Here is a 14,344-nt window from a genome sequence, read left to right as displayed (position 1 = left end):
ATGGTAGAGACTCAACCATTCGGAGGGAGTCATTGATGGGATGCGAGATATGGATTTCTCGAACTTTTTTATCAAAGAAATATATGAAGTCGTTGCAACTGGCCTCGGATGACTTAGGAGCCAAAGTGGTGAAGGGGTAAGTAGACTGTGCAATGACCTCGAACAGGCGCTTCAGTCTATTCTTTGTAGAATTCATAGGGCTCTTACATGGGATAATATGGCTCTGAGGATTTGATCTTTGTATTGTTTTCTCACTTTGCAAAGCTTAGATATACTCAGGTGAGATGGTGCTTGTCTCCACTCTTTCTCGTATTTTCTGATAAGCTTTCGTTCTTCATACAGCTCTTTTGCGAATCAGGGCCTAGAGGGTTTTGGTCTGGATAATTTGCACTTCAGGGGGCACATTTGGCAATAAATGATTCCATGCAAGAGTTGTACTTGTTGGTAGCTTTGTTAATGTCAAGATGAGGTGTAATTGAAGTCAGGATGGGAAAAGCCAAGATGGCCATGGCTTCTGTGTCAAAGTTGAATATGTCAATGAACCACATCTTCTTTGTCTTCGGTTGCCCAGATGTTTTGATATAAGAGCCATTTAGAGAGAACGGGATCTGCATGTGATCAGACCAATCGGCTGGGATGGAGTCATATATCTTTAGGTAGGGGGAATTGGAGATTATCAGATCCAGAATGGTGCCTTTGTGGTGTGTAGGTTTATGGCAGTGTTGTTGGAGATAATTGGGATTGAGAAAGGAGGTGAAAGAGTCTACATAGCTGTTGCCCACATCTCCCCAGGAGATGTTGAAGTCTCCAAGGAAGATATTGTTGTCAGAGCTGATAAGTTGAGAGGTGAAGAAATTCATGCATTCCTTTGAGAAGGTTTTGCTTTGACCCAGTTGGTGGTAGATCACATTCAATCTGAGGTTGGAAGTAGTAGATGTGGACAGTTCCACCAACATACATTTGAAGAACTGAAAGTGAGTCATTGCGAGGGTTCTGCATCTCCGAGAGTTTCGGTAAATGACTGCTAGACCTCCAGTATGGCTATTTTCCCGGTCACGATGCAAAATGGAATAGTTTGGAGGAAGAAGAAGGTCTAGAGCAGAAGTCTTCAAACTGGGGAGCGGGCCCCCCTAGGGGGGCCTCAAGTGATGACGAGCGGGTGCCAGACTCTGGCCAAAAGCAGCATTATTCAGCTAACAGGCCTTTGCTTTAAGCAGAAGCATGTTATTGCATTGTTAAAGAGGTAACAGCACTTAACTGCAATGTTTGAATAGGTCTAGACATATTTAAACATTGCCATCTTTTTAAAATAAGTGTGAAAAATTCTGTGGGGGCCCAACGATTTTTATTTTTCAACTGGGGGGGCACGACATTAAAACGTTTGGAGACCACTGGTCTAGAGCGTGGCTAGATAATACATTGAGCCACGTTTCCATGAGGATCAGGATGTCAAGATTATGGGACAGGATCGAGTCTGATATCTCTAGACAATGTTTGATTGCTGATCGACAATTATGTAGCATGTAGTTCAGGGAGAAGCTGTTGTCTTTCTGATTTGGCAGTTCCAGGAGGGTAGTTGGGGTTTCTATGAGGTTAAGATGGGATGAGCGTGCACTGGGATGGTGTGTGTAAGTTTGGATGCAGCCAGAGATAATGGTGGAAATCGGGCAGCCCTTACAGTGGATATGTGCACTCCCTGAATACAGCAGCAAGACAAGCTTCCTTAATGTGTAAATCACAAATGGGAGGTGTGGCCTGACAAGATGGCCGACAGGACGTTGTCGAGTTTGGCTCCAGACCCATCCATTCTAAATCCTTCAGAATCCTGCCGCTTTGCTGCTGTTGATCAGCTGAGGCATAAATTATCCTAGCTGTCAGCAGATGTGGGGATTTTGCCCATTGGGGAGCTGCGGCCACCTTGTGGGCTCCGGGGTGGCCCTGACAGACCGCATGGTGTGGGCAATGCTGTGTACAGCTTGTGATGTGTGCCTGTGTCCAACATCCGGCCCGAGCAGAATGAGGAGGATGACCCCAGAGATGTGCTGCAAGATCCTCGGGCAGAAGATGCTGTAGCTTGGTCCCATCACCAAGTTGTTGCGGCAGGGGCTTAGCTTGATCAGTAAAATTGGGTGGGTGAGCTTCAGATTTTCCAACAAACACGCTGGCATATAATGTTAAAATACATTATACTATCGGCAGGGCTCAAGAGAGGGGCTTAAAGGGCAGTGGAAAGGGAGAGGAATATAGACTGGTAAGGGCACTCAGTTAGAGAAAACATATTATTTTGTGAAATAATCAACATTTTTTAATTGAAGTCTTTCCAAATAGAGCAAGGGAAAGAGCATGTGTCTGTTTTTCTCTGAGAGTGTATACATTTCTCGTGAAATCCGACAGACATCTCACCAAACCCTACTGAAAGCACCTGTACCCAAATATGTATCACAAAATATATTTGTTAGGGGAGTGTAACACCCTAAACACCCCCATGAAGCACTGCATCTCGCTGGCAGTTGTAGGGAAGGGACCCATGGAGGCATCGGACTGGACGTTGCCTGGCCTTGGTGAAGGAGCAGCGCATCGGCACAGACGACGGCCCTGGGTGCGAGGGAGGAGCTGCATGGGAGCTTACTTGGCTGCTTGGGCGCTGCACACACTGCGCTGTGGGTCTGGACCCCAGAAAGATGGAATGGGGCCCTGACTCAAAGATTGGAGCTATCGCATTGGCCCTGGAGGGCCCATAGACTTGGGGGTCCAGACTGCTTCTGGCCCCCCTGTGAAGAAGAGAACATCTAGAGTCCCTGGCCTTGAGCCCAGTGGAGGAGGTGCTAGGCCGTAGCTGGTGGTTCGTCCTGGGCCCCTAACGGCAAAGGGGGCCTGGTGGGGAGAATTGCGCTGTGGGGATCCTGAAGCAGGTTGGATGGTGCTATTGAAGAGTCTCTGGGGCCTGTAAGTGAAGGGACCTCCCTGGACATGTACAAGGGATCGGCAGGTTCCAGCTGGACACCGCCCCTCACAGGTAAGGCGTTTGGGCGGCAGGAGCAGGAGCGGCCAGGGTTCTTGGGCTGTGTGCCGTATCTGTTTATGGACTGGGTGTGAAACTAGACCAGGAGGCCGTGCTGAAGCATTGACTGAGTGGTGAATGGCCGTTGGGGGCTGCCTGGCAGCGCTGTGTGCTGGGGACAGGTGGTGTCAGCGGAATTTGGGCCCTGCTGCTTCCTCTGTGCTCCTAGAGACTCTGGCCATGCCTTGCATCATGATGTTGGGTCCCTGTGCGGACCTAGAGAGCACCATTGGCTTACTTAGTGCTTGCTGAGTCTGGCCCTGAGACACTGGTTCGACCGCATTTACCTGCAAAGCGCTGAACGCTCGCAGAATCTTTTTTGTAGCAGCTTGGTGCGATGCACCATGGGGAAGGAGAAGCCTGCATGCTCGCGCTCCAGTGCACTACACCTCGGAAACCTTCCCTCTTGAGGAGGACCAGCGTCAGTTGTCGTGGTGACGCTTGATGGGGGGGCTCACGTGCTTCAATTGGCCCGGGCTGTGACTGACACCCGCTGTGTCACAGTGAACTTTGTTCCAGAAACAATGTTGAGTGCATTGGAGTGGCTTGTGTATGTTAGACGGGGAGCTTGACAAACTTCCCCCTCACCTCAGTATGAAACTCGGAATGTCGGCTGCATTAAGGGCAGTCATGCATAGTTTGGGGTTGTCAGATCTTTGGAGGTCACATCAACTGCTAAATAGGGTATACACAAGCCACTCCCTCACATATAACATAAATAGTTGACTGGATTGAGTTTTGATGGTCAGGATTCCCATGGATGAATAGGTGACTGTGTCGTCCCTGGCTCGGTTTCTGTCTGATCATACCCGTCTGTTGCAAACTGAGATGAGTTGGGGCTGTGGTACGAAGCACGGCGTAGCTATTTCCAATGGATGTTCTGACAGATGGGGATGGTAGGGAGGTGCTATTGCAGACACTGACTAAATACAATGAGCATATTTGGGGATTGGTGTTGTGTGGCCATTATATGGGGCTGACATGTGGGGTGCAGAGGGACATCCAGAAGGAGGAGGCTGGGCTGGCAGACTTGCAGAAGCAGGACTTATCTGACTCGGGGCTCCGGAGGGAGGAAACTGAGGTGCGCCGCTGTATTGCAGACAAGTGGGACAGGTTGGATAGATGCGTGTTGAACCAGTATCGTCAATGGTTACATAGGTAACGGTGATAAGTCAGGAAGGCTTTTCCCTGAATTCTACATTGGGAGACAGCCATTACCCCTATTACACACTTGAACACAGAAGTTGGCGTATTGGCTGCCTCTCAGGCAGCGGTGGTGGCCACCTTTCACCAACACTTAATGGGGGTGCACAGGGGAACCCGGAGATTACACAGTCACAGATACCTAAGAATAAGGCTCCTGGGGGGTGGGTACTGACATAATTCTACCATGAGTATTTAGCTGCTCTCAAGCAGGGGTTCCTAGAGGTCTTCTTGGAAGCAAGAGGTACTGGGGTACTGCTTCCAGCCATGAGGTGGGGGGATATTTGTATGTTGCCAAAGCTGGGCAAGGATAGGACAGGCTCAGCGGCGTATTGTCCACTCACAATGATAAATACGGATGCAAAGATCCTGCGTAAAATGCCGGCTAATCGCCTGAGCCTTGTCATGAGGGACATGGTGCACGAGGACCAGTGCAGGTTTATCCTGGGGAACTACACAGGGATGAATTTGAGGAGCGTTATGCACATCTTGCATGAAGTAGAAGGTATGGACGAGGAAATGACCCTGGTCTCTATTGATATCAAAAAGGCTTTCGATACTGTGAGCTTAGGGTATCTCCTGGAGGTCTTGAAGGTCATGGGATTTGGGCTGCATTTTCAGGCTTGCATCCACTTGTTTATACATGCTCCAGCGCCAGGGTTTGCGTGGGATGCCATCGATCAGATTGCTGGCAATTAGGGAGAGGCACCAGGCAAGGGTGTGCTTTGTCGCCCCTATTGTTTATGTTGGCACTAGAGCCCATGGCGATCTGGGTCTACTAGGAACTGCATGACTGGGCCAAAGAAGTGGGCACAACACCGCACAGCGTACCCGGTGGCCCATCATCTGTCCAGCACCCTGCGGCCCATGCACGGCTAAAGCAGTGATAGCAGCAGGGCAAGCGTTCGTCATACAAATACTACACACACACATCACAGATAGAACACTGACTGCAGAAGAGCAAGGTTACTTCATGTGCACACACACAGAATAGATAAGGCGCCAATATAAGCAGGTCAAGCTCACAGACCGCTAGAGCAGATAGAGCACTCGTAGAGCAGGGCAAGCTTCCCTCATATACACACTACATCCACACACCACAGATAAATCACTGACAGTAGCAGAGCAAGCTTACGTCACCTACTCTCACAGAGTGGGTAAAACACCGACAGAAGCAGGACAAGGTCACAAATAGCACTGGTAGAGTAGGGCAAGCTTCTCTCTTATACACACTATCCACGCAGTGCAGGCAAAGCACTGACTGCAACAGAGCAAGCTTCCCTCGCTCCCCCTGTATAGGAAACAAACAGTGCATCTCCGTTGATTTACTGATCCTTATCATAGTCCGGACTAACAATTCCAGTATTGCAAGCAAGAGGCTGTATATCATGTCTTCATTCAAAAGAGGCCATTTAGTGCAAGTGCATATCTACAGTCTGAGCGCTTCAGAGAGACGGACAATAGCGCCCATAGTTTGTATTATTGCTGGTTGGCCTGTAGTTGGCCTTTAGCAGTCCTTGCACCCATCGAACCTGATACCAATATAATCAAAGGGAGGAGAAACCTCTTAGAGAGCACGCACAATATCAACGTTCCTCTGTGGGTGAGAATTACAGACCCTCAAAATTAACTTTTTAGCACAAGTCACAATCAGCTTCTTCATCTTAGGAAAATACTTAAAGGTTGCTGTGTGAGCGTAGACACCACTTACGTTTTGCACAGTAGCACTATATCATTTTCATAAAGAAGAATAGGTACAAGTCGCTGATCACGAGTTGTGGTATCACCTTAAAGCTGGACAAAAAAGCACAGATATCAGTCAAAACTAACCTAAGGTCAGTGCAGTGAAAAGACATAGCCTTGACACACCGTTAAGAAGATTGGAAATGGATCCGTAGTTTCTCCTCTAGGCCTAAAATGGACCTCTGCCTACATTTTGGTATTTAGGAGCTAGAAAAGCTTCAACAAGAATGAATCAATACTATTTAGCAACATCAGCTCCCACAATAGAGCATTTGTTTCTGAGTTGAAGGCTGGTAGCAAATCTACAGAACCCATACACAACCTTCACATAAAAATGTGAAGACTGAAGCCCTGCTCAATCATGTCAACTACTACCTTAAAACCAACATGTGAGTAAACGTATAGCACCTATTCTGTCAGAAAGGCCTGTACTCTTTTTAGAATTAGCTGCCAAAAAACATAGCAAGCGAGCTGTTTAATAATTGAGGGCCAATGGTTGGTTGGCAAAGGTTTATTCCATTTTTCTATATCAGCGATATAACAGTGTCTTTCCAGGACAAAAGAATAAGACCAGACATCATGAGAGCATTTAGTATGGTTTAAAGATAGAGGCATTACAGCAAGATTATTTTTTATATAAATCACAAGGGATGCAGAATAACCCTGGAGCCTTTCTTTCCTTCTGGAGTAACAAAACATTAACTATTCCTTTGGGAGATAACTGTATGAGATCCTTAAAGTATTCAAAGTCTGCATTCATCGTCAAACATAATTCCTCACCCCTGATCATCACTCAATCAATCTGTTAATTTGTAAAGCGCGCTACATACCCGTGAGGGTTTCAAGGCGCTGGCGGGGGGGGGGGGAGGAGCTGCTACTGCTTGAAGAGCCAAGTCTTGAGTAGTTTTCTGAAGGAAAGAAGGTCCTGGGTCTGTCGTAGATCCGGTGGGATGGTGTTCCAAGTCTTGGCGGCGAGGTACGAGAATGATCTGCCGCCGAAGGATTTGCGTCGGATGCGGGGGACGGAGGCGAGGGCGAGGTTAGCGGAGATGCCAGGTGGGGGTGTAGAAGCTGAGTCTGTTGTTCAGGTATGATGGTCCGGTGTTGTGGAGTGCCTTGTGTGCATGGGTGAGGAGCTTGAAGGTGATCCTCTTGTTGACGGGGATCTAGTGAAGGTCTCTTAGGTGGGGAGTGATGTGGCAGTGGCGAGGGATGTTGAGGATGAGTCGGGCGGAGGCGTTTTGGATGCGTTGGAGGCGTTGGAGGAGTTTGGATGAGATACCAGTTGCCGTAGTCGAGTCTGTTGCTGACGAGGGCCTGGGTTACTGTTTTTCTTGCTTGAGTTGGGATCCATTTGTAAATTCTGCGAAGCATGCGGAGGGTGTTGTAGCAGGAGGAGGAGATGGCGCTGACCTGCTTTGACATGGAGAGTGAGGAGTCGAGGGTGAAGCCGAGGTTTCGTGCGCTGTCGGTGGGTGTTGGTGGGGGACCCAGCGTGGACGGCCACCATGAGTTGTCCCAGGCGGAGGGGGTGCGCCCAAGGATGAGGACCTCTGTTTTGTCCGAGTTCAGTTTTAGCCGGCTGTCTCTCATCCAGTCGGCGATGGCTTTTAGTCCCTCATGGAGGTTAGTTTTGGCGGTGTGCGGGTCCTTGGTGAGGGAGAGGATGAGTTGGGTGTCGTCGGCGTAGGAGATGATGTTGAGGTTGTGCTGACGGGCCACTTGTGCGAGGGGGGCCATGTAGATGTTGAACAGCGTCGGGCTGAGGGATGAGCCCTAGGGTACGCCGCAGATGATGTTGAAGGCTTTAGAATGGTATGGGGGAGGCGGACTCTTTGGGTTCTGCCGGTAAGGAAGGATGCGGTCCATTCGAGGGCCTGGTCCTGGATTCCTGCTGCGTGGAGGCGGGATTTTAGGGTGTGGTGACATACGGTGTCAAAGGCGGCTGATAGGTCTAGGAGGATGAGGGCTGATATTTCTCCATTGTCGAGGTGGCTTCTGATGTCATCTGTGGCGGCAAGGAGGGCGGTTTCGGTGCTGTGGTTGCGTCTGAAGCCGGACTGGGAGGGGTCGAGGATGTTGTTGTTTTCGAGGTGCTGAGTGTTGATGATTTTGTCGATGACCTTCGCCGGGAACGGGAGCAGAGAGATGGGCCGGAAGTTTTTCAGGTCCTTGGGGTCGGCCTTTGGCTTCTTGAGAAGGGCGTTGATTTCGGTGTGTTTCCAGCTGTCCGGGAATCTTGCAGTTTCGAAGGAGATGTTGATGGCTTTCCGTAGATGTGGTGCGATGGCCGTGTCTGCTTTGTTGAAGATGTGGTGTGGGCAGGGGTCTGATGGTGATCTGGAGTGGATGGAGTTCATGGTCTTGCGGGTTTCGCCGTCGCTGATGTTGGTCCAGGAGGTCAGTCGGTTGGAGCGGGTGGAGTTCGTGGTGGGTGGGGTAGGAGCGTCTGGGGTGTGAGGGGAGTTGAAGCTGTTGTGGATGTCTGTGATTTTTCGGTGGAAGGCGGTTGCTAGGGCGTCGCAAAGTGCTTGGGAGGGGGTGATGTCGTTGACGGTGGCGTTAGGGTTGGAGAGTTCTTTTACGATGCTGAAAAGTTATTTGCAGTCGTGGGCGTTGTTTTCTAGGCGGGTTTTGAAGGAGGATCTTTTTACTAGCCTGATGAGTTGGTGGTGTTTGCGTGTGGCATCCTTGAGGGCCGTGTGGTTGTCTGGAGTGCGTTCGAGTAGCCATATTTGCTTGAGTTTTCGGCAGTGGCGTTTGGAGGCTTGGAGGTCGTCGGTGAACCAGGTAGCTTTTCTGTTGATGTGGTTGTTGGAGGGTTTTCTGAGTGGGGCAAGGCGGTCGGCGCAGTCGGTGATCCATAGCTTGAGGTTGTGTGTTGCGATGTCAGGGTCGGTGGGGTTGACGGGCGGTTTATGGGCCACGGTCGGGCAGTTTATCACCAGAAACTAATATACAGACTAGTATACAGACTCACAAAGAAGGGCATTGAAAGCATCTTAGCAGTATGAGAATGAAGAATTGGGGCAAATCCGGTGCTTAATGTATGCTTGTTGTTTCTGGTGCAGAGCACAGCACTTATTTTTGAGGCACAGCACTTATTTTTCTGCCTCAATCATTTACTGCAAGCAAAAGACACATCTGGGAAAGACGGTGGAAGAGAAAAAAGAAAAAGTGTCACAATGGGAGAATGCAGAAAGCTGCAAGAGTGAGCTGAAGGGGCAGGGAGTTGCTGTAAGTGGATTGAAGAGGCCCGAGGTGGCTTCAGGATTACGCTGCCTCAATATTCTGTACTCTCAAATTTAATTGCAGCAGCCGTGTGTTTAAGAGGAGGGGTTTGGGCACCAGTACATTTTTGTTTACAAATTAAGCACTGGGCAAATCACTTGCAGTCTTAAACTGACCAAAAACCTCTTACGCCATGGCACTGTGCAATACCTAACAGTTTGTTCTCTGCCCACTATACTCCATCAAATTTCATTCAAGCTATTTTCTGTGTATAAACAATTCTAACAAAATGTTTATATTAAAATAATTTCATATATGTTGTTCTATAAAGATTACTAAGGTATGGTGATGTATTGTAGCATTTTATAGCACTTACCTTCCTCTTGGTGGAGGCCCACAGCACTTCTGAATTGGTGGAGTAAATGGTTACACCATCTGCGGTGCCTGGGTGGGAAAAAGCTATTGGTTGAAGTTTCATTTACTAGTGTTGTGTTTGGTGACATGTATGAGGCCTGTGTGTACTAATAAGGAACTTACACCAATGCATGTTTTATTCAAATGGGAGAACAATCTGAGATTAGACTGTGAGAAAATTGGTCCCATTACAAGAACCACACATTCTGCACAGCAGACAATTTGAAAGAGATTGTAAAATCTTGAGTAGTGCAGCAGTACTGGGATCCCATCTGCTTAGTTTTAGGGCCTATCTTTCTGCAGCATTGTATCACGAAGCTGATGCGTGGTGGAGAGTCTTTGGCTGCAAGTTGGACTGGAGGCCCAGGTTTTCACTGTTCTTGTCTGCCAAGGGTAGGGGAGACCCCTTCCAGGAGCCACGTTGCTGCCGACACAGAAGGCAGAAACCTTTGAGATGACCCCTGGGCACAGTTGAAACTTTGAGGCAAGAAACAAGGACGAGGACCCAACCAACAGGAGATGACTGGAGATTCCAGAAGGAGCCAAGGAACGACTGGAACACTGAAACGGCTGGAGACAAACTGTGAATTAACAGGAGGAGACTGAAGATTCCTGGAGAAGCCAAGGAAGGACTGGAGTGATGGAACACACCACAGGGGACTTGGAGTGTTGCGATGTAAGGAGAGAATGGAAAACCCTTCCTTATATAGCTCCATGACAGGAACTACATCACAGGAATTTAGGCCACCCTTTTGGATTGGGAATGTCCTGTTGGAAGGAATGGACAAGGCACCATCTTGGAACAGAAAGTATTTCCTATCCCAGACTTCCTCTCCAGAGGATCCTGGGAAGAAGAGGGAGGAAGAACATGGAGACACAAAGGCTGTCTACCAACATGTCCCAAAGGAGAGGGCCGCCATCCTAGAGAACACAGGCAGCCTGGTCGCCTTGAGTTAAGTGTGTTTAGGGCTTGCGGCAGCCACCAGTACCTCCTTAGTCCCTCCAGTTCCCACGGGAGCTTGCGTTCCACCTTCTATCGGAAGTTGGCTGCAGACGGGGTGCACATGTTCTGGATTCATCGAAGCCTGCCAATCAGATGTTTAGAGAGTCCAATGTAGAGCCCATTGTCATAATGTAGCAATACATCACTTGTGCAAATGACTGGCAGAGAGATTGAATATCTTTTATTGCTTGTTTTCTTTAAAACCATATAAAATAAATATGCACAATGAATGTACACTAATATTAATACATAAAATGTTTTTTTAAATCATTATACAATGGTCTACTTGTTATGTATTACCATTCCTAAAACATTTCCTAATACAATAACACTTTATGCAGTAAAAGCCTCCTTGTAAGTCCGCTCCTACCTTAAAAAGCTCTTTGTTGTGTTCCCCGATAAATTGGTGGCCAGGTCAAACTATTTTATAATATATCCAACAGTTTTTGGTGTGGTGCCCCTGATGCAGAAGAAAATTGCTTCAAAGGCTGTTCTCCTTCCTTGCGCCCTAAAAATCCGTTATGGATATTTCCTCTGTGCTTCAATCAAACCAGAACATAGGTGAAAATATGTTCAGTTGTTTCCTTGTTCAGGATGCAAATCCGACACCAGTTACATCCATTTACCCCGGATTTCCACAAGCTATCAAATTGCCTGTAAAGAAGGTATAAAAGTCTGAATCACAGCTAAGACTTTTTGAATCAAGTGTTCATATTAAAATCAAGGTCGGCGGTGAGAGAATATGATCTAGCGGTGGAATCATTATTTAGCATTATTTTTATATTTTGTAGGCACTTCTGTGTCTACTAGATAGTGATTTGTTTGATTTTTGTTTTATTAACAACTTCGGTGATGCTCTAGTCGTAGTGGTTAATTCATTCAATACTGGCAAATTGTAAATAGCCAGGAGCTTAAGTTCAGACAATTGTACCTCAAATTCTTGTCTAAGTAATCAGCTTTGATAAGAGATTTTAGTGTATTTATACCCGTCGACTTACAGTCAGTATGACAATAGATCGGATTGATGTGAACCAATTAAATTTGGGGGGCTGAGACCTAACTCGAGACTTATGTGACACTGTAATGGCAAATTTCTTAAGTTAAACAGCTTCCTGACACAGCTCTTAAAAACCTTTACATTTTCCTATTGTATTATGATTCCAATTTGAAAAGTCATACAACAGGACCAGGACTATCTTTGTTTTTGACTACAGATAGGGTTAGGCTGGCTGTCCCGCCACCATACTTCATTACAAACCTTTCAATTGCACTGGTGACATTTGAGGCTCTGGAGCTCAGATGTTCAACACGAAGGTTCCAACAAAGTCTTTATTTAACTTGATTCCAATGTATGTATAGCATTGCACATGCTGAATGTCGGTAGAGCCTGTTTTCCAGGTGAAGTTTGGCCTCAGTTGCCTGAAAGCTATCACTTTAGTCTTGTCTATTTTGAACTGCATATTGTTTCAACATTGTAAGCATGCTATTTGGTCAATTGTCGCTGTAGACAGTCTGTGATGTTACCAGCCTGTGTAGCATGAGTGATGCCTGTGTACTTTGAGAGAAACCTAAGTAGGGGGAGAGTCTCCATAGTATTTTCATCATGTGGAATTAATCTCTTGTCACTTCGGTGATTTGGAAATTAGGCCAGTGGTTGAGGTTTAGTAGGCTCCAATCTATGCATGCATGTATAAAATAATTACATTTTATTGAACCCTAAAGTGAAATGTTGAAGTCCATGGTTACACTGAGGTAATTCACCTCATTTTGATTTGGTTGGCAGCTGCCCTAGATTTAAAGTCCAGGTCAATATAGGGTAAGGCTTTTGCCAAGATCACCAGGTGAGTATTTTGGATTTGGAGGTGTTAAGTTTAAAATTATTCTTTAGAATCCTTTTAATCCATTGTTCAACTAATCATGAGCTTTCACTAAGTCCAAATGTCTTGCTCTCTGAAGGTTTTTCGGCAATGCAAAATGGCCCCTACTGGACCCTGGGGCCTCATGCACAAAGAGTTTTAGTGTTTGCAAGCATTCTGATTCAGTAAATCTCAGGCTTTGGGAATGCTAAAACACTTTTTAAAAATGTACTAAACCCATTAACATTTCGGAAAGGGTTTTCCGAATCATTAAATGGGTTTAGGAAACCATTAGGAATCACTGTCTGGAAGGGGTGTGCTAAGGGTGTTCCTTCCGAATGTGTATCCCTTATGGTATATACTAATGTTTTTTGTTGCAAAACGAATATTTTACCACCAACTCAAAGGAGGTTGTAATCTATTTGCAAACGGGGTTGGGCACGCAAGATACACCTGCCCCTTTGTGCATTGTTTAGGAGTAGGTAGGATCACTGCTTTTTAATAATAAATATTTATAAAAAAAATGTTTTTAATGCACCCTGTTTAACTCTCAGGAAAACGGGCAAAAGCAATCACAGACACAGATCTGTTAACCACAGCATCCGTTATCATTTTGATTGTAGCCAATGGTGGTAAGTCGCTGTTTGCAACTTATTTAATGCATATTTATGAGGTAGGTTAAACTGCCACCCAATGTGTTCTGTATTTTGTGAACTGACCTATCAGTACATATGTTGCTTCACAAAATACCAATCCATTTTGTAAACGTTGATGCACAAATTGCGACCCCTTTTACCAAATGCATTCTTCATTCATGAGGCCTGGTATTCTTAAATAGCAAATTCTTGAAATTGTTATTTAAGTCACTGGACTCAGGGTACATAACATTTTGTGATGTCTAAATAGAGAGTCTTTATTATTCCCTATTTAGGAATCGAAATGTACTTTTTGTACATGAGGCTTCTGCAACAAAACTAAATGCAGCATGGGATGAGCCACTGGGATACGCTGAGATCTCTGATGTAATCCATTATGGATAGGCAGAGTACTGGTGCCCACAGATTCGCTTCTTAGGGCTTAGACCTTCTCCCTCAAACTTTTTACGGCATTTTTCCTGCTCCTTGGACAGGCAGCATCTACTGCCACCCACCCCATCCTAGGGCGGTTGACATCCATCTTTCACTCCTAGAACATTTGGCCTCCACCTCACCCATCCTTGAACTGAATCCTCCACTGTCGCTCACTCACTCTACGGCTGCCAACCTCACTCATACTTCACTGTAACCCTCACAGAGCACATGCCTCACCTTCACTCCTTCTAGAGAGTCTACCCTTCACCCTCACCCCTACCATGGTCATTTGACATCTACGCTCACCCATGATCTCTGCCTCTCACTGGCCTTTTCTCTTGCAGCCAAAGCCACAGAATGCCATCACCATTGCGGTGTCGTCCCGAGCCCTCTTTCGGATGGAGGAAGAGCAGAAGATTTATCGGGAGAAGGGATTGGAGGAATATGTCAAGTACCAGCTGGAGCATGAGAATGAGCCATTCAAACCAGGTGCTGCCTTCCCCTTCGTTAAGGTGAGAACTGAAACTTTCTTCCTTGTAGACCAAAAGCCCACGCTAGGGCAGAAACCCATCACAGGGTACAACCCCACCTCAGGACCCAAGGCAAGCCCTAGCCTTTACAGTAATAGCAGGCTTTTATAGAAGTACTATAATGGCTTGAGTGACCCCACGGTGTGCAACTGTTTCAAACAATAGACACCAGAACTTGGTTGGCAACCTTTTTTTACCTATGTCAAAAGCACTTATTAAACAGTTATTGCACT

At 46.7% G+C, this 14,344-nt stretch overlaps 1 protein-coding gene across 1 annotated transcript in view; it reads left to right on the top strand.

The window, feature by feature from the left end:
- The window catches only part of NT5C1A (5'-nucleotidase, cytosolic IA), a 164,597-nt gene that overhangs the window by 103,676 nt on the left and 46,577 nt on the right, over positions 1-14,344 (top strand). Inside the window, exon 2 of the mRNA XM_069223419.1 lies at positions 13,926-14,093. Coding sequence (XP_069079520.1) covers positions 13,926-14,093 — 168 coding nt within the window. The remainder of the gene's footprint in view (positions 1-13,925; positions 14,094-14,344) is intronic.

The sequence above is a fragment of the Pleurodeles waltl genome, chromosome 3_1 (genome assembly GCF_031143425.1).
Source record: "Pleurodeles waltl isolate 20211129_DDA chromosome 3_1, aPleWal1.hap1.20221129, whole genome shotgun sequence".
Lineage (NCBI taxonomy): Eukaryota > Metazoa > Chordata > Amphibia > Caudata > Salamandridae > Pleurodeles > Pleurodeles waltl.
The sequence above is the reverse complement of the archived record's forward strand: the minus strand, read 5'-3'. Positions and strand labels throughout refer to the sequence as shown.